Source organism: Cupressus sempervirens, chromosome 2, assembly GCF_028749045.1.
Source record: "Cupressus sempervirens isolate cs-2001-9-10 chromosome 2, ASM2874904v1, whole genome shotgun sequence".
Taxonomy (NCBI): domain Eukaryota; kingdom Viridiplantae; phylum Streptophyta; class Pinopsida; order Cupressales; family Cupressaceae; genus Cupressus; species Cupressus sempervirens.
In genome coordinates, this window is record NC_143119.1 from 651,257,388 (window position 1) to 651,283,465 (window position 26,078).

The 26,078-nt window shown below is 35.0% G+C and overlaps 1 protein-coding gene across 4 annotated transcripts in view; it reads left to right on the forward strand.

Moving 5' to 3' along the window:
- Positions 1–23,927: 23,927 nt before the first annotated feature.
- The window catches only part of LOC149575056 (uncharacterized), a 151,227-nt gene continuing 149,076 nt past the window's right edge, over positions 23,928–26,078 (forward strand). For 2 of the 4 annotated variants that reach the window (XM_089814922.1, XM_089814923.1), the window contains exon 1: positions 23,929–24,453. In XM_089814922.1, coding sequence (XP_089671048.1) covers positions 24,283–24,453 — 171 coding nt within the window. In that variant the 5' untranslated portion in view covers positions 23,929–24,282. Of the gene's footprint in view, positions 24,454–26,078 lie in introns of all 4 variants that reach the window. The other 2 variants (XM_089814921.1, XM_089814920.1) reach the window with 2 other exon arrangements.

Below are 26,078 nucleotides of genomic sequence, written 5' to 3' on the forward strand. Positions count from 1 at the left end.
TTCAAAAATTAGTCCAATTACAAAGTTCCCTCATAAGAAATTATTTTCAGCTTCAAAATTGTAGCAATCACCAAAATGGGGTTTTAAAACCCTGGCTCTAGCTTGATCCATAAACCCCTGTCCAACAAACCATGAAAATGATGCCATAGATTTGCCATGACTAGATCTATAAATTTCTTCAACTTTTATCAACACCCGAACCCTGTTAAATTTTCATACTAGAATTGAAAATAAATAACAAAAACAAAATAATTAACACTAAGAAACAACAATTTATCTTGGGAAAACCCCGAACTGTTATCTTAGGCTAAGTGCCTATAATGTCCTCTTAATTAATAGTTTTTGATCTATTAATCATCTTCTTAATCATCTGTTCAGTTGGCGACATGCACCCAATTTGTAGAACTTGTTCAATGAAGCTCTCATCCCATACCAATCAAAATGGACCCCTCCCCCTACTGTGTTTCCCTAGTCCAATGATGTTTTTAAGTGGTCATCTGACAAAATAGTGTGGAGCCAAGTAAAATGGAGGTCCATGAAAAAGTCTGATTTTTTTAATGGCTATTGTGCAACTTGAGAGAAAAAATCAATGATAGATGTCTTTTACATTGTTACAGTCATGTAAGGGTGATAAATACTTATTTGTGGTTCAATCCCATTTGAGGAATGCATAACACATCAGTTCATGAGAAAATCTTTAGTCTGCAATTTCTAGTGAAGGGTTCGTTGTTGATAGGAATCTCACACATGTGGCTTTGGGATTTGATTCAATTCAATGCCCTCCATTTTTTTTGTATGCACACAAGTGGTTGCATGAATCCATTTGAACAAGCAAATGAATGAAATTGTCTTCATCTTTTATCTTTTCTTTTCCATACGTCAGCGCATTTGTGAGAAGAAAATACAACACCTCCCCACCAATAAACAAATGTTCATGTGTTATCAAATGTAGCAAAAGACTAAATGGAAATGGCAGATCACTTGGGCAAAAATGACCTACACCATTCACAAAATTAATGACTCACCACTAGCTTTCTGGCCTCCCTAATTGAGACTATGGATTTATGGGGGGTGGCCTTCCTTTTTAGCCCTCCAGTTGATAACCCCTACGCTCAACACCTATATATGCTAGTGGAAGAAAGCAATATTTTTTAAAAAATAATTCAACTAGTCGTCACAATTATGATGGACCCACCTTGAAAGTGGCAATAAGTTTCAACAGTTATCTGTCCCTTGCATAGCACAACCATCATGACAACATCGTAACTACAACAAAAAGCTCCAACAGATAATTTTTTCTTCTAAATCATAACTCTCACAACATCATCCTAACTATGATGACAAGATTCGATGGATATCGTTGCTTGTACAATGTAGCTATCGCATATACGTCGCAATTGTGATGACGGAGTGAAATTTTAAACTGTCATAATTACAATGACATACTATTGCAATTGCAACATTGTGAACATGAAGTCTTGTCCTTCCCTTCTTCCAAGTTACAAAAAAATTTACTACCACAAGTATGACGAATTCCCTTGCCTTCACAATTTGCGAAAACAAAAGTTTGATGAGAGCCAATGAACGAGTCTTTCACTAGGGTGATGGTTGGACGTCGCAATTGCGATGGTTTGCCATCACAAAATGACTCCAATTGTTGTAGTGCCATAACTTTTCCTCTAGGTGGTTTTTTTATGACCAACTTCTCAAATCCTCTTCATCAATCATATAGATATGACACTCAAATCACATAGCAAACTGTCTCACCAATAAGGTTTGACATCAAAGACAACATAACAATTGTTCCAATTGTAGTTTCCAACAAGCAGAAATGTATCCTTCTTTGGAAGAAGTTTTGAGATGAAAAAAATCATTCTACCCTCTGCAAGCAAGCATGGTGAAAGTCATGTGTGTGATTTCATTCTATGTAGTTATGAAGTAACTATAGTAGATTAAGTTATGTTGAGATAAAATATGCTAAGTGAACTTATCACCTTTGGTTGCACCTATGTGTACATGCCTGACTAAAGATCTCTCTCTTGCTAAGAGGGAGTGTTGAAGTTTGTAGCTACAATAGAGAACTTCATATCTAATTTTATGAGATAGAAATATGTTTGTTTTGACTATTATGGCCATCCTTGGCTGAAAAGATATTTGTGATTATATTTAAGTTAATATTATACAAAAAGACATGTGTCATATGCCATGCATAGAGGCATGCATATGGAAATATGATGTGTAAAAAATGTGGAAATATGAAAGATCTTATGTTTGGGACTCAAATAGACCTTCATGTGAAAGATGAATAGTCTTATGCAATCTATTCATATAATTGCTTGGTATATTGTAAATTAAGCAAGAGAAATCTTTATACTAGAACATTTTATTATCGATCAAAGAGATGTTTTGCTGGTGTGGCCCTAGGTTTTTCCCTTCAAGTGGAAGGGTTTTCCCAGGATGAGTGTATTGAATCTTTTGTATATAGTTTATGATATTTTATTATTTTTTATCTTTATAGGATGAGTGTATTGAATCCATAATTTTGGAAATATATGAAAACCATGTCTAAACTCATGTTCCACAATCAAGGAAACATGAGGAACAAGAAACTTAACTTAGAAAAACTAGCACAAATGATCTTTGTTGGCATCCCATACTCAAGAATAAGGGAAGAAACTCAAATATATATTTAGTGACATGTGTTATAAAGTTATTTATTCTAAGAATTAAGAGTGACTAACAAATATTGCCTTGGAATGAAAGATAATTCCAAGTAATATCAAGATTAATTCCAAATAATATCAAGAATAATATCCTCATTAAGAGGAAAAATGAATCAAGTTGATGAACATCAACTGAGATAATTGGGTGGATGGAATCTCTGTGGGTCTCAAATTAAGGTAACTATGAATGAGGTAAAGATGACAATTCTTCAATAGTTAACCTTAGAAATGAGATTCCCTACACAACTTAGCAAAAAAAAGCAATAAAAGTGCATACAAAGATATGGTATCAAAAACCACAAAAATGCAACACAGTGCATATAAAGATACCATAACAAGTGCAATGAATTGTATATTAAGACGTAGTATCAAAATTTAAAAAAATGGAAGAAAATACAAATATATAAATGGTCTAGGACCAAATAAGAATCGATAACAATTTATGCTAAGCGGAGCAATCAATAATAGTTTTCACAAAGACAATAATCAAAGGATAACTCATAAGATTTGAACAATTATAGTGTAGGACTAACAATGTTGATGATTTTTGCAAATAAATTATGTGCCAAAGACCTTGAGGCTTGAGAAAATTGATATAATCTCAAAAAATGAAATCGTGGATTAAGGAGCTAGAAAAGACATGTTATATTACAATCAATTATAATAATTATGAGTGTTAAATCATAATGCCTTTAGAGATGGATAGATTTTATAAATACCAAGATAAAAATACAACAGCAAGAATAACATCCTCATTAAGAGGAAAAAAGGAGCAAGTTTATAAATATCAACCAAGATAAGTGCATACCAAACATTGGAGGGATACTCCACGGGTCCCAAATGGTTGGTGTAACTAAAGCATCATACATAGTTAACCTTGAAAATAGGGCTTCCTACACACTTACCAAAAGAATGCAACTATGTGCACATGTATAGAGAGATAGCGTAAAACCATAGTAGAACATATAACAATTCATGCTAATCAATCAAATTATAATACTTGTGAAGGAAAAGTTGAAATATGACTCATAAGACTAGAACAAATTATATCTTAGCAATATCAATGACATGAACGACTCATCATTTTTCTTCTTAAATTTGGAATAAATTCAAATTCAAAAGGTTGAATAGTGGTTAGCTAGAAAGAAATTTTAATTTGAAGAAAAAGAAATAGCTAAAGAATACATTTTAATCTTATAAAGTTGAATTTAATTTATAAATGTTTAAATAAATACGTTTACAAATAATAATATATTTACAAGAATTAAAAGATTTAGCAACGTAAGACTATATTTTTTAGTAACATATTTAACAAACTATAAAGACGCAGGCGAATTGGATCAATCATATGACAATTTGAAAATTGCTAACTAAACAAAATTATTATTAAAAAATTTATTAAATTTAAAAAATTTAAACAAACTTATTTGAAAAATCTACATATTATTAAAAACTTTTCTTTTCTTTAAAATATAAAGTGATATTATGTTGGATAAATGCAAAGATTGATGTTGTTGTGTCCAGGAAAAAAATGGAGCTAACTTAACATGAAAGGAACAAAGAGACAGTGAAATAGAATGAATGGTCAACAAGGAGAGACATTTGAAAGGTGAATGGGATTGTGCATTACTATTAAGGCATTGATGAGGAAGTGTGATCTTCTAAGAGTCTCGTCGTACTACCTATTCAAGTGGGACTAGTTGAGAAGGATGTTGTCTCCTAAGTTTTGGACCTACCTCCATGTATATTTGCACAAAGGCTAAAATTCACATCACATGACAAGGACATTACAGACTAGAATAAGGAAGGTTTCAAATGTTAGACAAAGATGACAACATCCATGTAGTGGTGGTCATCCAAAGCCTTAATGAGAAGGGAAACGACTACAAAGAGTAGATAAGAATACACAAAAAAGATAGAATCGATTAAGGAATGTCTAGCTAAGCTGGAAAACAAAAATGGAATGAAACCAAATGAGATATGAAGGTTTGAAATACTTTGTCACAAGGGAGAGAGGTAGGCAGGCAATGAAGGTTGCATCAATTATTTAGGGTATTGTTTAGACTGATAAAGAGATGTCTTTTCAATTACATTCAATACTTAAGTTTAAGGCATCTGATAACCTTGTAGGGAAAGCATCTATGCTTTTTAAATTTTTTTATTCCCATAAGCCAATTTGAAGCTACTATATTTTTTTTACAAAGAATCTTAAAATTGACATTCCAAGTAGAGGCAACAAGTCTTTTCTTTAATTCAAGATGGATTCCATTGGCAAAGGTGACTACAAGGCCAGTCATGGATAATGCAATCGTGGTGGAATATCATAATATGTTCGTTAGTTTTGTTAATAGAGTGATTTTTTTATAAAGTCTTAAATTATTTACTATTAATTAGTTTTAAATAACATTCATCTTTCCCCTTTGAAATTATCAAAAGCCTTCAATTATTGCTAGTGTAGCTTTAACACAAGACATTTGTTTTTATCAATTCAAAAAAATATTTTGAAGTTTAGTAATGTAGATTAAATTATGATAATTTGGTAAAGTTTAATCTTAATATTTTTATGAATTTTTTTAATCACTAATAAAGGTTTATTATATTAAAATAACAAAAAAGGATTACATCAATAGTATTTGGATGGGTCAGAGACCCAAACTAAGCCTTTCAACCATTTGCAATACATACCCAAGCCACGTGCATTACTTAGATATTACAAACAAAATGATCACAAGGAGACAAGAGTTGTGATCCAACAACACATGCCAATGTCAATCCCCAACTAGAAAATAACACAACCCCCAAGACTAACCCCTGAACCATTTCGCAATCTCCTCTTTTGTGAAGTTTGGAAAGGCTTCAACAGCCCGACCAACTCCACCAGTGCCGTGAATTGCACTCTACTTTGCTCTTGTTGCTTGCACAAGGAGTAAGGAGATATAAACTTCGTACTCAAGCACTTAACCAACAAACAACAACAAGTATGACACCATCACCTTTCCTACAGTTAGCATAGCTCAGGCATGAGTGTTCTCCCTAGTCACACTATCAAAATCTGTCATTCCAACATTGCCTTCATGATCTTCCTCAACTCGGTGCCGAACAAGCAAATGCCTCCTAACATGAGGATGGCCATCAACATCCACTAGTGCTTAGATTTCACTTGGGTAGTTTGACACTTCCTCATAATCTAGTATCCAACCAAAACCAGAACACTACTAGCCAATTGCACAAAAGCTAGTAGTTTACACCACCCCCATTGAGCCATTGGGAGGTGATTTTTTGCTCTGGCATCCGAAGACTAGACCAAAAGGGGTTGCAGTTCCCCAATCCCACCATCGATCAAATGCCACAAATGATCACCCATGTGAAGACTAATAACCAACTCTGCATTTTGAATAATATTCTCAACACCGCCACCCTATTTCAATTCCAACATAACCCTCATAACACACCGCACTTCTAGCTTTAAATCAATGACCATGAGGCCCAAAGCCAAGAAAAAGGAAGAGATATCTAAACCAATCCTTTACCAAGAAATCTTCCCCAAAAATCAACTTCATTGCATCCCAAAATTTTCATGATAAAATTTGAAGACATTTCGTAGGCGAGTAACAAAGAGAAGTTTGCTTCCATCTTGCTAGCATATTGAGAGACTGGAGAACTGCTAAAAAATGGCTTCCCTTGGATGGATGAAATGAGTTAGCGGAATGTATTTAACTTCATTCAAAGTCTTGGGAAGGACCATCACCCTAGGTGTGAAGTTGTGATTGCACTTCATTCTAGTCAATGCTCACACCTATCTCTAGGCCACCACAATAAAAATCTGCATACATCACCACCTCCAATTTTATATGGAGAGAGGGTGTGTCATAATTCACACACTTCAAATATTTATAAGGCCTACACTTATGTTGACACCTTCTATTGCCAAAGGGAAAAGGCCAAATAAGGTACGAGTGTTGAGCTTTCCAATCCATGTTATGAGGGGTATAAAATCCATCTGCAACAATCAACCTCCATGCAACCAAATCATTTAACCAACAGTGACAAGTTGGTTAGCCACCTAATGTTGCAATAATTGTAATGCTTTATCACCAATCCAAATCTGATGAGTGGATTTGGCTTAAATCTTTCCAAACTTTAAAGTTCTCATATAAATAACCTACCACTCACATTTGAGAGTTTGTCTGCAAGGGAATTTTCTTCTTTGAGCACATGGGTAACTATGAACTCCACCACATCTACCAGGATGGTTTGAATTTGTCTAATGTGATTGTCAAGGTACCAAGCATCTAGGCTTCCTCTTGCAATTCCGTTGACCCCAACCTACGAATCCCCCTCTAGGTGTAGCCTTATGATCCCAAGTTTCACACCGAGCATATTAGCCTCAAAAGCAACCAGGCATTCCGCCTGATTGTTAGTCCCATCCTTCACCCTTTTGGCCCCAAATGCCAAAATGTCTCCTACATCATTTTTTGCTACAACATCAGTCCCAGAGGGACCCAAATTTCCCTTTAAGGCCCCATCAAAACTTATCTTGATCCATCCTAAATCCAGCGGTGATTAAGAAATGTTGGGGGGATTAGAAAGAGAATGAGCTCTCGAAAGCCCTTTAACGGGATATATTTGATCATGGGCCATTTCCTCTAGACAGATGCATCTCTATGATTAAAAGAAATCTTGCCATTGTTAAGTCGATATCCAACATTTGTCACAACCTCTGATATTGTTCTTTCTAGACAAATCAGGAAATGAGGTAAGTCTTCATGCTTATCCTAGAATATATGCCTATTTCATTCCTTCCACACTTCCTAGAGAATTGTAGAGGGGGAAGAAGACCAAATAGATGTAAAGAAAGAGGTTTGCAGGAAGACAGGCAAGGCCTCTAACCAATCTTTCATATTTTTATTGGCCCATACTACCCCAAAAGCTCAAGAATAAAATCCCAAACTTTCTTTGAGTATTTGTACTCCAGGAAAAGGTGGCTCAAAGTCTCGTCGGCCTTGCTACACGAGACACACTTGAAAGGTCCCAACAAACCTATCCTTGTCAATTTGTCACCTGTTAGGATCTGGGCATGCCTAAGTAGCCAAGTGAAAACTCTAGCTTTTGGAAGACACACGCACTATGCCAACATAGCTTCTTCTCCCACTTACATGAAGAGTGGTGGTTTTACAATAATGTGTATCCGATTTTGATTGAGTAATGACCGCTTTTTTATCCACGCCATCTAAGAATATCCTATTATAAAGTTCCTATGATGCTTGTGTCATTTAGGATTTGTTTAAACATTGCTAGATCTTTATCAAGAAGCGCTAGAGTGTAGGATCCTTCCATACCAAAGGCCTACCATGAGCAAAAGAGTTTTGATCAATGTAGTCATCCACCTTGACCCACCATCTACTCTTTGTTGCCTTAATCAAATTCAAAGGGATATTAGATTCCTCCCATGGTTTGTGTCCATCCCACAACTCTAACCGAAAAATCATCTTTCCACCATTACCTATCTACCACGTGAAATGGTGTGTGATCAGAGACCTAGAAATAATTGGAAAGTTCCACAAGGAAGAGCCTCGTGGTGGATTTTCAATTGTTATTATTCACTCCATATTGTCAAGATACTTGGCCTTCAAAATTCTCACCCACCTTTGATTAGGCTGGGAGTACATCTGCCACACAAGTTTGGCACCCATGGCAATATCTAACAGTTGCCAATTCCTTGGGACAACACCTCCACCACCCTTGGGTTGGCAGATTTGATCCCAAGCCATGAGTGGGAACTTGTCATGGTCGTGGTTACCGTTCTAGATAAACTTTTGCATGCTTTGCTGGATGAAGTTAATAACTTTCCTAGGTATCCTAAAACAATTCACAAAGTAAATTAGCATTGTAGGGACTACCGTTCTAAGCATTAGCATGCAATGAACTAATGAAAACCGTCGACCTTTCCAACCATTCATTCAGGAGTTGGAGCCATAAACCAATTCCTTCCGCATAGCATTTTTGACAGCTTCCACAAAGAGGGGTGCTCCTAAGAATTTGCTAAGAAGCTTACCAATTCTGGCCCAGAAACACTCTTGCAATAGTCTTTTGTAAACCGGTTTCAGTATTGAAGAAGAAGATATTTGATTTGTTCCAGTTCACTGCTTGACCCAAAGCATTACTCTAATCATCTAGGACCTTTTTAAATTTTCATTATCCAAGCCTCATACATGGCTACTTTATCAGAGAAAAATGTGTCATTCACAAACTGGGAGTGAGTCTCAGCTTCCACCCCACTAGCTATCTTGATGCCCTTCCATTGACCATTTCTATATGTGCCTAGAGATTGATCTACCAAGGACTTCTACCAATAAAATAAATAGAAAGGGTGAGATCGGGTCCCCCTGTCCAATGCCCTTGGAGACATCAACGAATTCTTGGGGGGTTGTCATTAACTAGGATTGAAGCCCTATTGTTTGAAATCGTTCCACTAATCCATTTGGTCCAATCAACCCCAAGCTAAATTTCTTCATTACTTTCAGTAAAAAATCTCTGTCAACCCTATCGTAAGCCTTCCTGATATCTAGCTTGATCATCATATGCCTTTCCTTACTTGATCACACAGAATGGATTGCTTAATGTGCTATGATGATCCCGTCCATAATGTTTTGGTTTGGGGTGAATCCACTTTGTCCCTTGGAGATGAGCTTATCCAGAATGGGTTTTAGTGTATTTGCCGCCACTTTTGTTATGATCTTGCAGACTATGTTACATAGTGAGATAGGGCAAAATTCATCAAAGGAATTGGGTTTCTCCCCTTTTGGGATCAAATTCATGAAGGTCTGGATTCTTCTACCACCCCAAGAAGCTCAACCTTCAAAAAGTCCCAAAATTTTTGGTAGAAAATAGCTTAGAACTCATATGGGTCTAAGGCTTTGTCTCGTCCCAGTTAAAAAACTAGAGCCTTCAATTTATTCATCGTCACTGGTTTCACAAGCATCAGATTGTCCCCACTGTGAATAAGGCTTGGGACGACTGTAAGAGACGACTGTAAGAATCTCTTCATGGTCCTATAGTCTATCTATTAGATCATTGCTCCAGAGAGACGAGGAGAAAGATATTGCTTCCTTATTCATTACCTCTGGATTGTCAGTGGTGGTTCCATCCGCACATGAAATTGAAAGAATTTTGTTGATGCTCCTTCTAGCTTTTACTGAACAATGACAATACTTCATATTTCAGTCCCCCTCTTTGATCCAAGTTTCACACAACTTTTGTTTCCAGTAAATTTCCTCTCTCTGCAAGATTTCACCATACCAGCTCAAGAGATCTTTCTCAGACTCAAAATCCACTGCATCCATACCTTTCTCTAAGACTTTACAGTTTAGTGCTTCTAAATAGCCTTCCACTTCCCTTTTTTCCTTGAAAATCTCACCAAAATGGAACCTGTTCCATTCTTTTAATTTTTCCTTGATGAAGTTCAATTTTTAAAAATATTAAAAAGCTTGACTTCCTTCCGACAATGGTGTTGTAACCCACCTAGAAGTGAACAAATCGATAAATCCAGGTTCTCTGAACCACATCTGCTCGAACTTGAAGGGGCATCTGTCTGAAATGCTATCACTCTGAATGATTAAAGATACCGAGGAGTGATTTGACTAAGAAATACCCATGATAGTATGATACATGCTTCGAAAAGGAGAGGGAATGAATTCCAGTCCCCAGCCAGAAAAAAATGGTCTAGCTTTTCCGCGATGTTGGAGAAATCATTTCTACGGTTTGTCCATGTGAAAGAGCCACCTTTTGCCTCTATCTCCCAGAGTCCATTGCTTGTGACAAACTCTTGGAAATCCTGTCGTACTCTACTAGTAGGACCCCTTCGCACTTCTTTGTTGAGGAAAGAGTTGCATTGTAAGTCCCCTGCAACAACTATTGCTTCTCTCGGAAATTCCTTAATGATGTTTGAAATTTCTCCCCAAACCATCCTTTTTTGGTTAGTAGGGATCGGGCCATACACATTGATCAGCAAGCCCAAGAAGTTACATTTCTTAGATGTGAACTGCATTAATTGCCAATACCTTGATTTAGCTATTGGAGACAGAGTCACCGATCTGGGATTCCATAAAATCCCCAAGCCTTTGCAAGCACCTACAGAGTCCACAAAGAAACCTGACGAATGCCAAAAACTCTTGCTGCACTTTCAACTTCTAACTTTGTTTCCTGAACGCAAATAATGTTTGTTTTGCCTGATCAAATCCTCTTTTGATCAGGAGTAGTTTGTCAGGGGCATTGCAACCCCTGACATTCCATGTTAGGAACTTCATGGTCCCTGATCTGAGTTTTGTTTGTCCCTTCATGTTGCCTGCATCCTCTTACATGCACTGAGTCGATTTTCTCCCTCTTCGATTTTGGATTTCCTGACTTGACATTAGAAGATTTTGCCTATGTTTTTTAGATGGTCATGACCTCCTCGATGTCAACTTCTTCTGAACTCCCTAACAGTTCTTCCTCTTCATTGAACTCTCTGTTGATACGTTTCGCCCTTTCCGCCGACACCAAATTATGGATAGGGGTGAACAAATCACCTGTCACTATTGCATGGTCAGTTGGATCATCGAGACCAAGATCTGGTGCTACAGAAGCTTCGTCGATTTGCATGTGACTATCCTCTGACGATGACTGAATGTGATTGACTATTATTGAGGCTAATTGTGTCCTAAAACCCAAAAGAAAGCTAGGGTTTGGATCATCTCCACTAGTCATTTCCACATGGTTTGACCTTTCATCCACAGTGGTTTCTTCTGGAACAGAGATGGTCCTTCTGGGACTCGATCAATCATTCGTATTCCCCTCAAGTTTAGGCTGATGAGAGGATTCGTCTGGAAAATTGAATGAATTTCAATGTGATTTTTTGTCAACAATAGTCATTAGTGGGTTCTCGAGTGCAGAGGCTTCTTTGCCCTTCCCACACTTTTTTGATACACATTCATCCTCCAAATGGCCCCATTCCTTATAGTCTTTACACTGTTCTATGATTTCTTCTACTTGAATCTCTTGCCACCATATGCCTTCATTTGACCAGATCTCGATAGCCTTGGGAAGAAGGGGTAAGGCTCCAGATACATACTGAAATCTTCTTTAGCAATCGCTTCATTTGATTTTATGTACAAGCCCAATTTTTCTCCAATTGCTTTCAAAGTGTCCTCATTCCGTTATTCATGCAATAGGTTGTACAGGTGAATCCAAATCAGAATTTCATCAAATTCGGCATGGATCTGGTTGAAAATAGGAATCTAGTCCTTTGTGACAAATCAACTCCATCCATGACATAAGGACCATTAAATAAGCCTCAATTTTTCTCGAGAGCATTTCCCATGATAATTTTTTTTAAATGTGTTTTCAGAAGGGTTTTTACCCCTACCTGGTCTCCCCAGGTATCACTAACCCACTTTCGAATTTTTGGGAAAGGTCGGTCATCCTTTTCACAATTTTATGAAAAAAGCCCTTTCTCTGAGTATTTCATTCAAAGATTTCTAAGCTTCCGAGTCAGTTTGAATGTCTGCTACCTTGTCTTTTGAAGTCAATGGAATTGCTGCACATGTCAGATCCTTAGGGCGGGAAGCACGGGCGCCATGCTTTATTTTCCAATTTTTTGAAATTTCCTTGGGCACCAGCCAAAACTGCGAAATAACCCCACTGGTTATGAGGATGTGTGCTACAAGGACCCGAGCCGGCTTGATTTTGCACTGAGACGAAATAAGGGTTCTTGGGACTCGAAGGAAACCATGGGCGCCGACTCTGATTGTTAGGGTTTCCCATTCTGTATCCAGGTCTATCATGGAGTTGGTTATGTTGCCTGGGCAACTCCTTATGCACCACATCGATATTCAATTCATCTGGATGCATCCTGCCATTCCATTGTTTGCGAAGGCTTAGATCATGAGATCGAAGCTGCCTGCAACCTTCACATGTTTTGTTCTGTCATTCCCCTTGTTGCCTGCCGCTCCACTGCCTCTGATTTTTGCTCCTGCGCTTCTCGCATGCCATAATCTTCCTCGAATTATTTATGAATTATTTATTATTATTATGATTTTTTTACTTTCAATAGTGTTACTCACAATAAAATATATAATATGAGATATTAGTTCAACATTGTTAATCTAGACAATTGCTTTACTTCATTTGTAATACATGATACAATAATAAGAAACTGATTTAGAAGAAATGTCAATAACTTATGCTATGTTTTGATGTTTAATTTTGAAATTTTGTGAACAGATAGGATGACAACAAGGGCAACAAGACTTAAGATGGATTGAAGACCTGTCAATTTGAATTCCTATTTTAATATGGGAATTTCTTATTTCATTTGTGTACCTGAGGCACTATTTTTAGGTCATATTTGAAGTCATGTCAAATGAGACAGAAAGAGTTGTCAAATGTATTATTGGGGATGGTATATTGATTCCACTCGCACTAAGGAGCATATACCATACACAAGAACTATCAGTGGTACACTCTAATGTGTACAATATAGTACCTAAATATAATGTAATGCTTAAGATTATTCAAAGATGCATAAAACTAGTATTTACAAATGAATGCAACAATATTAGATGAAGCTATTAGTAAGTATGATTTATATAGATCCAAAGATCGGGTGGGAGGGATAGTTCCCATACAATAATGTGAGAGGAATGTGGTGATGGTGAGATTGTTTGACATCATCAAGATATGTCCAACACAAAGAGAAAGATAATATTTTCATCAAGGAAGTACTCATATAGCTAGTTTCTCCCTTCAGATGTTATGGAAGAGTCATTTTCTTTATTTGATGCAGTTCTCCTCCTTGTAAAAATACTATTCAAATAGTCATGGTACCCATCAAAGTAGGCCCTCTTCAAGAGAGAATAACATAAGGGTGGTTGTAGAAGGGGTCAAATCAATGGCTTTGACAACATAACGTAGAAAGATGGGTAGGGATTTTAGACGAACGAACTGATTGCTATTCGTTTTAATAGGGGTTTGGGTCTAAGTAAAAGAGTGAAAGCCACTCTTTTATTTAATCTATTATTTGATGTAATATTTGATATTAAAATAAAAATGGGCTCTTAGATTCAGAGAATATTAATTGAAAAGATTATGGATTTGAATTTAAGGAAGCAAATCACATAGCTCTTAGTTATAATGAAGAATAATATATATTGAATCAAAAAAATTGTAAATCAAGTGGTGGGAAATTCTATAATGATCCTGCATAGTGTTAGTGACTTGAACTAAGCATAATTAAATAGGTTTGGTGGCGAACAACCAAAACAAAAACAAAAACAAAATTTCAACAAGATTAGTATGCAAAGAAGATATTTTTAATTAAGTATGAACAAGGAATTAAACGTATAGATGATTAAAACCAATCAATATATACAAAGAAGTTAATAAGTAAAAAAGTATCAATATAGCTATTTGGTAGAAAGCCTTCCAAAGAGGGTAGATACACATATGAAATAATAAAGAAATGAGATGGGTTTTCTAAAAAGCATCCCCCCTCCCCAAAATAAATAAATAACATGAACAACATACAATGAGTTAGATTAAGATTTCATGTTTCTCCCTTCAAAAAATGTCTCCCAAATAGGTGAGCTCCAAAGAATGCAAACCTTCAACACCATTACTCGAAACAAGGACTAGTAACTTGCTTTAATACACTTAATGGAAAAATAAACAAAGCAAGAAAATCACAAAATCCAAGAGATCTAGCTGATGAAGTGAATGTTACCATGTGAAAACCATGAACTAAGAGCTTGCACCAAAAGATCCATGAGACATAAGAATTTGAAAGGGGAAAATAAAATAAAAACCATTGTGTGTGTGTGTGTGTGTGTGTGTGAGAGAGAGAGAGAGAGAGAGATCTTAAAATTCATTGTGTTGTGTTGAAGAATGAGAGAGAGGCATCTCTTAAATAGAAATGAGGAGATGAGTTGCATATATAACTCCCAAGTCTATGAGTGCAACTATTCATAATAGGTGTGCGCAAAGTGTCAACATTTTCTTAAGGAGGATAAACTAATTTCTTTACTAAAGTAATTACACAATATATGTCCTCTCAATTACACAATAGGACGAAAAAATTGTAGGGATCCTTGGAATATCCCTTTATATAATACATCCAAGGAAATATAAATATTCTAACAATAAGAAAAAGTGTTCTCACTATTTTACTTTACACAAGATCATCTTCAATAACTGCACCAACAATTCCAATTGCATCAACTATCTCTTTCAATCTATGACCATATTGAGCAATATTTTCACCTTATACTAGCTTTATGTCATCATAATTTCTCTTAAAACTTTAAACTCTAGCCTTTGAAACTAGCCATCTCCACAACAGACTAACCTAAGTTCATGCCAAACGTCATTAGAATTATTAAGTCCACAATATCAACATAGTTTGCATCAGATAGAGTCCTTATAGTTGCATTCAAGGTTTGAATGCTTTTGATCTCCACTTTTAACTCATCTACACTTAGAGGTCCATTAGGATTTGTGTACTTAGTTTACACATGTGTCAAGTATTGTGGCCTCATTCCTATGATGTAGAGACCCATCCTATCATACCAAATTGAGAAGTTCTCCTTAGAGAATGTATGACCTTCCTTGTTTGACATCCTAATCTTTTCCTCAAGTTGTTAGACTTTACACAAAGAGTACTAAAGCGCTAATACCAATTGTTAAATTATAGCTTATCAAAATTGATTAACCAAAATTGAACTTATCATCTATTCATTCTTCTTAACTTGTGAAACTTGATCATGAAACAACACATAAAAACATCCACACAAGTAACAAAATAACATAAAATTTATTATTGTGGAAATTCTTGGTTAATGGGAAAAACCACAACAGAATTGATACCCACAAGTATTTTACACTCCTTTGAAATATGTCTAAGTAAGAGCTTAGCACTATTAAAAGATTTTAATAATGTTTGGTTAAGAACAAACCCTGTTAGGGGCCACTCAGACAAGGGATTTACCTCTAGCCCTATTAGGAGCTTTACCTTGTTAGGAGTAACTCTATCAAAGGATTTTCTAACTCAAATTAATGAGCCATCCAATTAAAGGAATTAACTTTATATCCTGCTCACCCTATCAAAAGTGACCTTGTTAGAGGCTTTTAACTTGTCAGTCTATTAGGATTAACCAAGTAGAAATGATCTTGGAATAGAATTTCACTTCCTAGTACAGGTCCTTTCTAGTTCACTATCTATATCTACTCCCAAACATTGAACTATCAGCTTGATCGCACAACTATTGCCAATCACAACAATTTCAATTGATAACTCCATTCTTACACTTGTGAAGTAACTCTATATCATATGCATATACTTTACATCATTAGGTAACCCTAACCATAAACGTGTTACCTATGGAAATCCAATAATGTTTGGCCAAAATGTGTTATATAACCGTAATCCATCATTATCTCTTACCACACAATTAACATCTTCCATCGTAGATCAATCTATCATCACACATATATCCTTTTCACTTTTTCCAATCAACAAACTTTGTTCCAAGAAATTCCATCACAATCTTCAATGTATAACCAATAATTCAATTTATTTTCTTCCACATCATTAACCATCTCACCAACTCAAAATATCTACCAAAAATGGAATACAAGTTACTAATTCACAATCAAACTTAAACATTCAACCTGTTCTTCATTTTTTCTTCCCAATCTTTGTTCAATCGATCCAAAACATGTCTTCCTATAAACCAAATTAATCATAACTCTAATATTGACCCAAAAACTTGTTAAAGTCCATAAATCTTAGATTTCATCACTTGAAGCAACACATATTTGATAAATCAATCAAATCATTCACTTACTCTCATAAATTAACCAACCCAATAAGATTGTTTCGCTCCAATCATTCATAACTCACTCAATACTTATGTGTACTACATAAAATTACAAAAATAAAAACTAGAGAAATATATGAGTCTTCCATACCAATCATGTACACTAACTCATTATACAAATTAATCACACACTTGATTCGTCACCTACATAGTTGTTGTCCTCAAATTTGACATCACAAAATTGAGGCAACCGTGTGCAATTTTCTCATGGATTCATAGGTGTATCCTTTATGTTTGAATGCATTGATAAGGTGTCATGATGGTAGTTCATCATCATTCAATATTACTTTATTAATATTGTTTGTGTGTTCTTTTTAAAGGTTTTTGTCAAGTTAATCCCTATAGATGCTTGTGAAAATGGGTTTTTCTTCTCTAATTACAAGCATTTAATTTTTGACAATATTTAGGTTTTTCTTCATTTTTAACTTTATAGTTAGTAATTTTAAAAAAAAAAATTAATTGGTTTAATATCCCTTGGAATTCCACATGTTTCGAGCTATCTTAGGTCTCCAACCAAGTTGTCTAGCTCAACTTATGAAAGAAAATGTGGGGTTTTTCAAGTAGACTACACATTTTATTAAAAAGCCTCAAAGAGTTATTTTTTATTGGCAATTGCATAAAATAAAATTATTATTGATATATAAAGTGGATTTTGATTCCTATTTTCAAATTTCAACTCATTGTGAATTGATTTGACCATAGTTTTTAATGAAAATAACTTTTTAAGTCTATTTCCATGCCACTTTATTGAAAACTATAGTTACATATTAAAAATAATTACATGAGACATTTTAAATGCAATTAAGTGGGGTTTTTATTGCTCATCACATATTATTTGATATAAATCACTTCCTAAAAACCCACTATGCATAAAATCCAAGTCCCAAATGCATTAAGTGTGGGTTTTTTTTATATGCAACTATTGGTGATTTTGAATCCAATATGTACATACTCAACTTCAAAAATCCATTATTATTCCTTGGAAAAGTACATTTTAACAAAAATCACTTAAGGCAATGATTTTATACCCAAAAGCACACGCTTTTGAAGTTGAAAAACCCATTTTTGACTTGTTTTACCTTGTGTTTGGGCATGAAATGCTAAAGGTGACAATTTTGGAGTAAAAAGCAAATGTTATTGACATGAAAAAGTATGTTTTGACTTGTTTTAACTTCTCTTTGGTATTAAAAAGTAAGTAGTGACTATCTTTAGGGAGAAAGCACATGTCTTCACAACCAAAAATCCCAATTTCATTCATCCCTCATGCATTTTGAAGTTGGACAATGATTCTTTGGCTATTTGAATGTGTTTTGGTCTACGAAAAAAGCGTCTCTCCTCATACTTGGGCATTTTTTATAACTAAATGTCACAATCCATACATAAATAGTGTTATAATTGAAGAAAAACCTTGAATGTCATTTGAAGAGTGATGACAAAACAAAGAAAAATCATGTATGAAGGAGAAAATTGTATCATTTTAATATAACTCTTTACACATAAAAATAATCATTTAACAACAAAATGAAACCCTCCACAACATATATATATATATATATATATATATATATTCAAAGTAACAAATCGAACCATTTTAACGTGGTTCCCTTCATGCACAATGATAACCATTTAACAATAAATGAAACCTTCCACAATATATAACAAATAATAAACATTTTTTGAAACCCACAATGATGTATATACAAGTGTAAATGCATTGTGTGTATGTATGTATGCATCGCTACGTATCTACATGTATTATGTGTATGTCTATATATGCATATGCATAATATATGTATCTATAAGAAGAAGATAAACTAGAAAAAAGTGACGGAGGAGGTAATTGTGATATAATTAAAAGTTGTTTATCGATGTTGTTACTATAATTTACGTGGTCAATTTGAAGCTTGACATGGATAATTAAATGCAAGTGACATATGCAATTGATATAAGGTTATAAAATGAACGAGGCCACAGTTTTTGTATTTAGATCTTATAAATAAATATACTTCGTAGAAAATAGGAAACTGAATTTATATTTTTAGACCATATGAATAAATAATCTTCACAAAAAAATAGGAAACCTCTTTGCTTTAGATTGACCACAAATAATATATACATAGTAAACTTGATACAAAACAATAAATTTAAAATATTTTAATCCAAGTAATCATATCAAAACAATTCAGAATAGTATACCAATTTACACAAGGTCCCTTTAATTAAGAATGTGCACGAAATTCCTCCTTTACCTCTAAACTACAATGATAATATTCAAACAAAACAAAGATAGGCAATATTGCTAGTAATGAAAATGAAATTGGAAATTCCTTTATAAATTCATTTAAATGTATTAGGTGAATGTATTAATTTGTGATAGTTGAATTTTAGAGTTACATATTGTTAGAGTAATTATATATTTTCTAATTAACACTAGTCTACTTAAGCTAAACTTTAGGCATCTAATAATTTATTTTTTTATTAATTATTATGATGCAACCTAGGTTAGACCTTTTTAGGGTTTCAATCTCTCATTGTAGACATTCATTTAGATTCATTCACTTTTGATAATAACAATTTCTCACTTTGCTCATCAAGATTGTCTCATATGTGGATCTGGCAATTCTAGCCTCCATAGCTTTTGCGGCTCTGGGTTTGCATGTAGGTGATTCTTGGGAGTTGTGGGGTTGATCTTTCATCAACTTCAACATGGTACTTCATACCCCTGTTTTGTTTGTGAGAGATTTGACATTGATTGTTAGATCTAAGCTTTCAATGGTTTTTTATTGGATATGGAGGGTCACTGATTTTCAAGGCACTTTGAGCAAAAAAGGACATCACTGTTGAGTTCAAAGTGTTCAAAAACCCCTATTTCCATATAAAATACGTCCAATTTGAACGCTGTTGAAATCTGAAGTAATTTTTTTTTGCTTTTAGGTCATTTTGACCTTGGCATGATTTTCGAGGCAGTTGTAGTTTTCAGATCTGTCTTGGGAGAGTGCTACATTTTTTTTTTTCCGCATGTAGACCATTGAAGACCCTTCCTTGGGCCTTTGGAGAACATGAAAAAGTTTTTGGCGGGCTAGTGCCCCCACCTCATTCAACGTGACCCATGCATTTTTTGTCCTGTGCCATAGACAGGTCTGCCAACTCAACCTCTGCCATGCAAACCCACCATGTCACTGCTGGAATTTTCTTGGAGTTGAAGCATTGCATGTTTCTTTTTGTGCGGACATGGGTTATTGGCGCTCTGTGACCGTCGTTATTTTTTGTAGATGTACTTTTTGGTGGTAACTCCCACAATCCGGTGACTGCACCAATATGTTCTCCCTTATTTTTGGAGACAATGCTCTATGGGAATGTGCCTTGGAAATAGCGATTGAATTTGGAAAATCAATGCCAAAGTTTGTTTAGGTGGTTATGGAGTTGGAAAGCAGTTCTGGTTTTTCCTCAGTGCGGATTTTGTAGACTTGGCATGATCAAGTTTGGTAAGCATAAGGGGCATGTCTTTGGCCTCCCTGACTCCGGTTTCAATGCTCCATTCCCGACCCCATGCAGAATCTTCGCCTCCAAGCAGCCAACGCTCTTAAGTTTTTGGTGGACAATGCACGTCCTTCTTTGGTGCCATCTGCCCCCACCCGCATTTATTTTTGGAGATTGCGATGCTCTGGTCGGGCTTAATAGGATTTGGGCTCACACGTAGGACCCTGCCACTATGGAAATCGTGAGTCTCAAGTTTGGAGCCTTGTGATTTCTGATAGTTTTGACACCAATCTTAGCAGTTTTTAATGCCGATGAATCCATTTTTCGGCAGGATTATATTCTTGGATACGAAGGTGATGATTGTGCCACACACTTGCTTCAGGAATTTGTCCTGCTGGTTGTAGTGGCCGTGGCACTTGCACATCAGCTGGCACTTGTGATTGTGAACTGGTGCTAGCTGTGATGAGCAGTGCAACTTGCATTGTGGAGTTTGTGATAATGGCGTATCTTTTTTGTGAAGGATTTTTGCGCGGAGCACCTACATCCATCTCAAACAATATTTTTTACTGGCCCATCTTGTCTCTCAGTGGTAAATAGTCAATCGACTGTGGTTCCTTCATTTATAGGCCTTTTTGGTGGGCAGTCTCAACTTAGGCTTTTGTGATTTTGGGATTGGTGATGTTGGGCCTCATGTGTTCTTAATCTTGGCTATGTCTATTTAGCCAATTTTTTTGCACCTGATGTGACGTTTTTGTTGATTAATTAATTAATTTAGAAATCACAGAAGCACGGTTAAATCAAAGAAATAGTCACGTCAGGTGCATTCCTTCGGCTATTTAGCCACGGGCCTTAACCATACCATGCACCTTTTTCTAGGACCTTTTTTTCCATGTGTGACTGGTGGTATTTGGCCTTCAAAGCAAATTTTGGCATGCATTGTGATTTGACATTGTTTTTCAATCACATGTCTTTTTTCGCAAATTGTGGACACTTTTAGGCATGTCTTATTGGTCATCAGATTTTTACTCCGGCATCAACTCTTTTATCGACGACAATGATTTTTTGCAATTTTTGTCTTGTTTCTGGTGATCAATTTTTTTTTTGATAGGGGTCTTTTTCTGACTTTTTTTTGCCTCAACGGTCATTTGACTATCAAATTTGGGCTCGTCACTTGCTGACGTTAGCGCCATGTCAACACTGTATCAGCGTACTTGTCACCTCTTTAGGCTCTGTTTGGACCTACCTTCGCCATTTTGCTCATATTTCGAGCATATAGACTCTATTTTCCACAAACAAGATATTGCTAGAAAGATGGTTCCAATCCCATCACAATGATACAGTTAGTTATTAGTTTTGATGCTTTTTTGATGGCTTTTTCTGCTGTCAAAGTTAGGGGTACAATTTTGCACTCCAGGAGACATATCTTGAGCATCTGATATCTGATTTGGGAATTATTTATATCGTTGGAAAGGTCTTTCCGAGCTCTCTCTAGTGAAGTTAGTTGTTTTCCCAGATTCTACTCCAGACAGATTCTATTTAGTCTTTTGCATTTTTACATTCTGGTAAATATCTTGATTGTTTTAGGTCCAAAGATCGATTTTATTTCTTTAGATGATTCATCATGACTTGTACTATCTATTGTATTAGTCTTATGTCTCTTCTGGTCTATTTAGACATCATTTGTATGCATTCTTGCAAACACATTGAGATAAAGTGTCATATCGCATCTGTATTTAAGTGTTTCAGTTGTTTTGCCTTGTTTTGCCTTCTGATTCAAATAGTGTCATCTAAGAACACTCATGCAGATTATTATATTCTTGAGATTCATTAAGTTTTGTGTCTTATTGTACATGCACTACTCATGATTAAAGTGCCATGAGGGGTTGATGTTTTTGCCTTTGTTTGACATCTTCCTTTGTCTAGCGAGTGCCCCTTTCATGACATTAGCCTCATGATGTGTCTGAGATTGATCACCTCAATACACACATATGTACTCTTTTGTGCATCTTGATCGTGGTTCCTTGACATGCAATTCTTTTGGCCCACTTTTCCAGTTGCCTTGTCACCTCATCCTTGTCTGCATTAGGGGGGTTCTTTTATTGTTTCTCACGCTTCCTTGGTTCAATTGATCAACCCTTTAGGCTTCGGTGTTTCATGCCATCTGTATCTTTGAGTTCAGTTGTTTGCCTTTGTGTGCCTCCTAATTTGATGCAAATTACAGTCTTCTCTACTTGGTTAGGTTCTATTTGAATGGAGGTTCTTTAGATCAGTAGTTACTTTTGACATAGCTTTGCAACTTCTACATGCTTCAGTGGTGTTCTTCATGATCATCTTTTGTTCCCATCATTTGGGCATTCCCTAGTTTGAGGGCTTCTTCAGTCCTTCGCTAGGTACCTCATCAAGCCTTGTTTGTCGGGACTCAAATCTACTGTCAATAGTAGTTTCTAGGTTTTTAGCTACTCCCTAAGTTTATCTTAAGGGGGGGTGTTAGAGTAATTATATATTTTCTAATTAACGCTAGTCTACTTAAGCTAAACTTTAGGCATCTAATAATTAATTCTTTTATTAATTATTATGATGCAACTTAGGTTAAAACTTTTTAGGGTTTCGATCTTATTTTTAAGGACGATCTCTCATTGTAAACATTCATTGAGATTCATTCACTTTTGATAATAACAATTTCTCTTTTTGCTCATCAAGAATGTCTCATTTGTAGATTTGGTAATTCTAGCCTCCATAACTTTTGCTTCTCTCTTTTTGTGATAGGTGTTTGCATGGAGGTGATTCTTGGGAGTTGTGCGGTTGATCTTTCATCAACTTCAACACATATTGGTTGGAAACATTTAGTCATTTCATACTTAATTAGGTAATCTACAATGCAAGGTGAATTCTTATTGTTTGCAAACAATCGATCATTTCATACTAACATATCCAATGTAATTATGATGTGTGGATTTGGTCTTATAATTATTTTTATCATTTGTTTTTATGTCCATTGAGGAGCTTAACATCGATTGTTGAAAATGTAGGTACTATTTGCAAATTAAGTTAATATATGTAGAATTGCAAAATAATTTAGAAACAATGCATATGATAAACTATGATAATGTTTAGACAAAACAAAGATAAACAATATTCCTAGTAATGAAAATGAACTTGGAAATCCCTTTTATAAATTCATTCAAATGTACTAGGTGAATGCATTCATTTGTGGTAGTTGATTTTTAGATATTTTTAGATTTACAGATTGGTCGAAAACATTTAGTCATTTCATACTTAATTAGACAATTTACAATGCGAGTTGAATTCTTGTTGCTTGCAAACAATTGATCATTTCAAAGTGACATATCCAATCTAATTATGATATGTGTGGATTTGCTCTTAAAATTATTTTTATTGTTTGTTTTTGTGTCTATTGGGGAGACTTACATCGATTGTTGAAAATGTAGGTACTATTTAGATGTGCAAACTAGTTTGAGAAAAAGTGCATATAATAGCCTATAAAACTCTTTTTTTTTTTTTTCATTTCAGAGCCTAATAACTACTCAAATAATATATTTGTACTTTTAGCCCACATGCATAATGATTTTTGCAAACATATAATTGAAAAATATGATTAATTGATTTTATTTGTGCAATTAGGATTGTATATTAATTAATGAGAACAAATAGATTTGTTTTAGTGATAAACTACTTATTTATAAATAAACATATATTAGAAGTCAAACGATGATTTTTTTTTGATAGATTAATTTTGTATATTGACTTAGAATAAATTATTATTTTTCAGACAAAAAGAGAACATTATTGAAACCCATTCAATCGGGCTATGCTGCACATCATTTTTTCTTCTTCCTTCGCATCTCTCAAAACACATCAAATTTTTTACTGTTTTCGATTAGAGAACATACAGATCATAAGACATGAGAACAAATGCTGAAAATTTGTCTGCAGGATAGCCGTGTCCATTCACTATTGGTGTCTTTCAATATTTTAAGAGTTTTTTAAATTTATTTTCACTCCATAGCAAGCCCTTAAAAAATAATTAATTAATTTATTTATTTTGTATTTGATTTTTGGAATCAACTTTATAAAATCTGGGCGGAGCCATTCAAATATTGGAGATTACAGTTGAGTTTGTCATTGAAGGTCCCGAATGAGAGAGAAACATGTTGAGCAATAGTGTCCATGCTCTGCCATGTGCAAGAATACACGTTCGCAGGGAACTTAAGGCTTACGGAGCCTCAATTCATACACATGTTAATTTATTCGAGGACCATAAATTTGTGCGTTTGTTGGAACTTCCTACATCCTCAAAATCTGCATCTGCATTTTCCCAGGTTATGAAATTTTGAATTGTTTATGCCATTGAATTAAACGTTTACTGTTTTCAAAGTTGCTGAGGTTTTCGTTTTGATTCTTTAAGATATACAAATTTTATACTGTTTCCTGCTGATAGTTTTAGGTTCCTGCCTGTAGGGATTAGTGGTGAATAAAGGATTAGCTTAAACACATAAGTTGCCATAATTACATCTTCTAGTTTTAGGTAATGTTCAGTAATGGTGCATTAAAATAGGCCTCCTAGATGAGTTTTGATCCCAAGGTGCGAAACACATTAGTCTCCGATTCTCCACCACTCACAATTTTGAAAATTGTAGTTGTCGATAGTTTGGAAAGCTGTCCTTATTGTTTTCGGTAGGTTTTGTATTCAGGAAATTGGTTAGTGATTGATTAAGAGAATGATTCATCAAACCCACTTGCTACATGAATGATGAAACAAAATCAACCATTTATTGATGTGGATGTTTTAGTTGCTCTTTTTCAATTTTTTTCTTTGACAATTTGAAGGTCAATTGAGGGGCCTCAGACTAATTAAGAAAGTGCACTAAAAAGAGAAGATGAAATTCTTGTGGGAAACCCATGCAATGGTGACCGGACCTTACAAAAGCATGAAAGCCTCATATGCAATCGAAAAACCATATGCCCTCTCTAAAGTATTTTTGGTTTCATCTTCTTGGGAAATACTTCCCTACAACCATCCTCCTCCTCCTCCTCCACAAAGTTTAACGAAGCAAGCAAATATGAAAGTGTTATATTTGAACCAGAAATATATAAATACAGCAACAATTGAAATCACAAATATACAACAATCAGAATATACGCAACATAGATCCTGGGAAAAAACCATCTTCTCCGAGGGAAAACAACCTAGTCTACCAAAAATAGATCTTTTATTCAGATACTCAAACACTTTACAATATCTTTTCTCTCTTTTGATGTCTGCAAAGTCTTCAATGATCACTAGTAGATCAGAGTTATTAAAATAATAGAATATTGCTGATCATATGAAGCCACGCGTTGAAGATGATAGCTGCAATAGAGATCTTTATCTTTGGAAATATGGATGCTATTACCGTTATTATCACCTTCAGCTGAAAAGGACACTTATGTTTAAATTATAATATTAAATGTAATAACACGTGTCATTCAAAATGCGTTGAGGCATGGAAATGCAAAGAGTAGTAATTGTAATTTTATAAAGAGTCACGTTTTTGGGAAATGGGAGACCTTCGATTGGTATGTGAAGAGTCTCTCCTTAAGTTATATATATTGCTTCAAGCGATAGGCATTATATGCATGAACTTTTATTTTGTTGTCTTGCTGGGTTTTTCCCTTCATTCTAGAAGGGTTTTCCCAGGATATTTCGGGTGTTTATTATTTCAGTTTTTGGATCTTTCTTATTGTTGTTTATCATCATTGATTTCTAGGCTCCAGTTTTAACACCATGATACATCAATTCACAAGCTTCTATGAAGTATCACTACAACTCGAACACATAATTTAGAATGAATAAACTTACTTCTTATACACAATACTTGAGCAAAGTTCACAATAAAATATATTTTGAAGCCTTCTCTCAGACACATACATAGCTCAAAAATTCCCAAAGCTAATGAATGTAAGT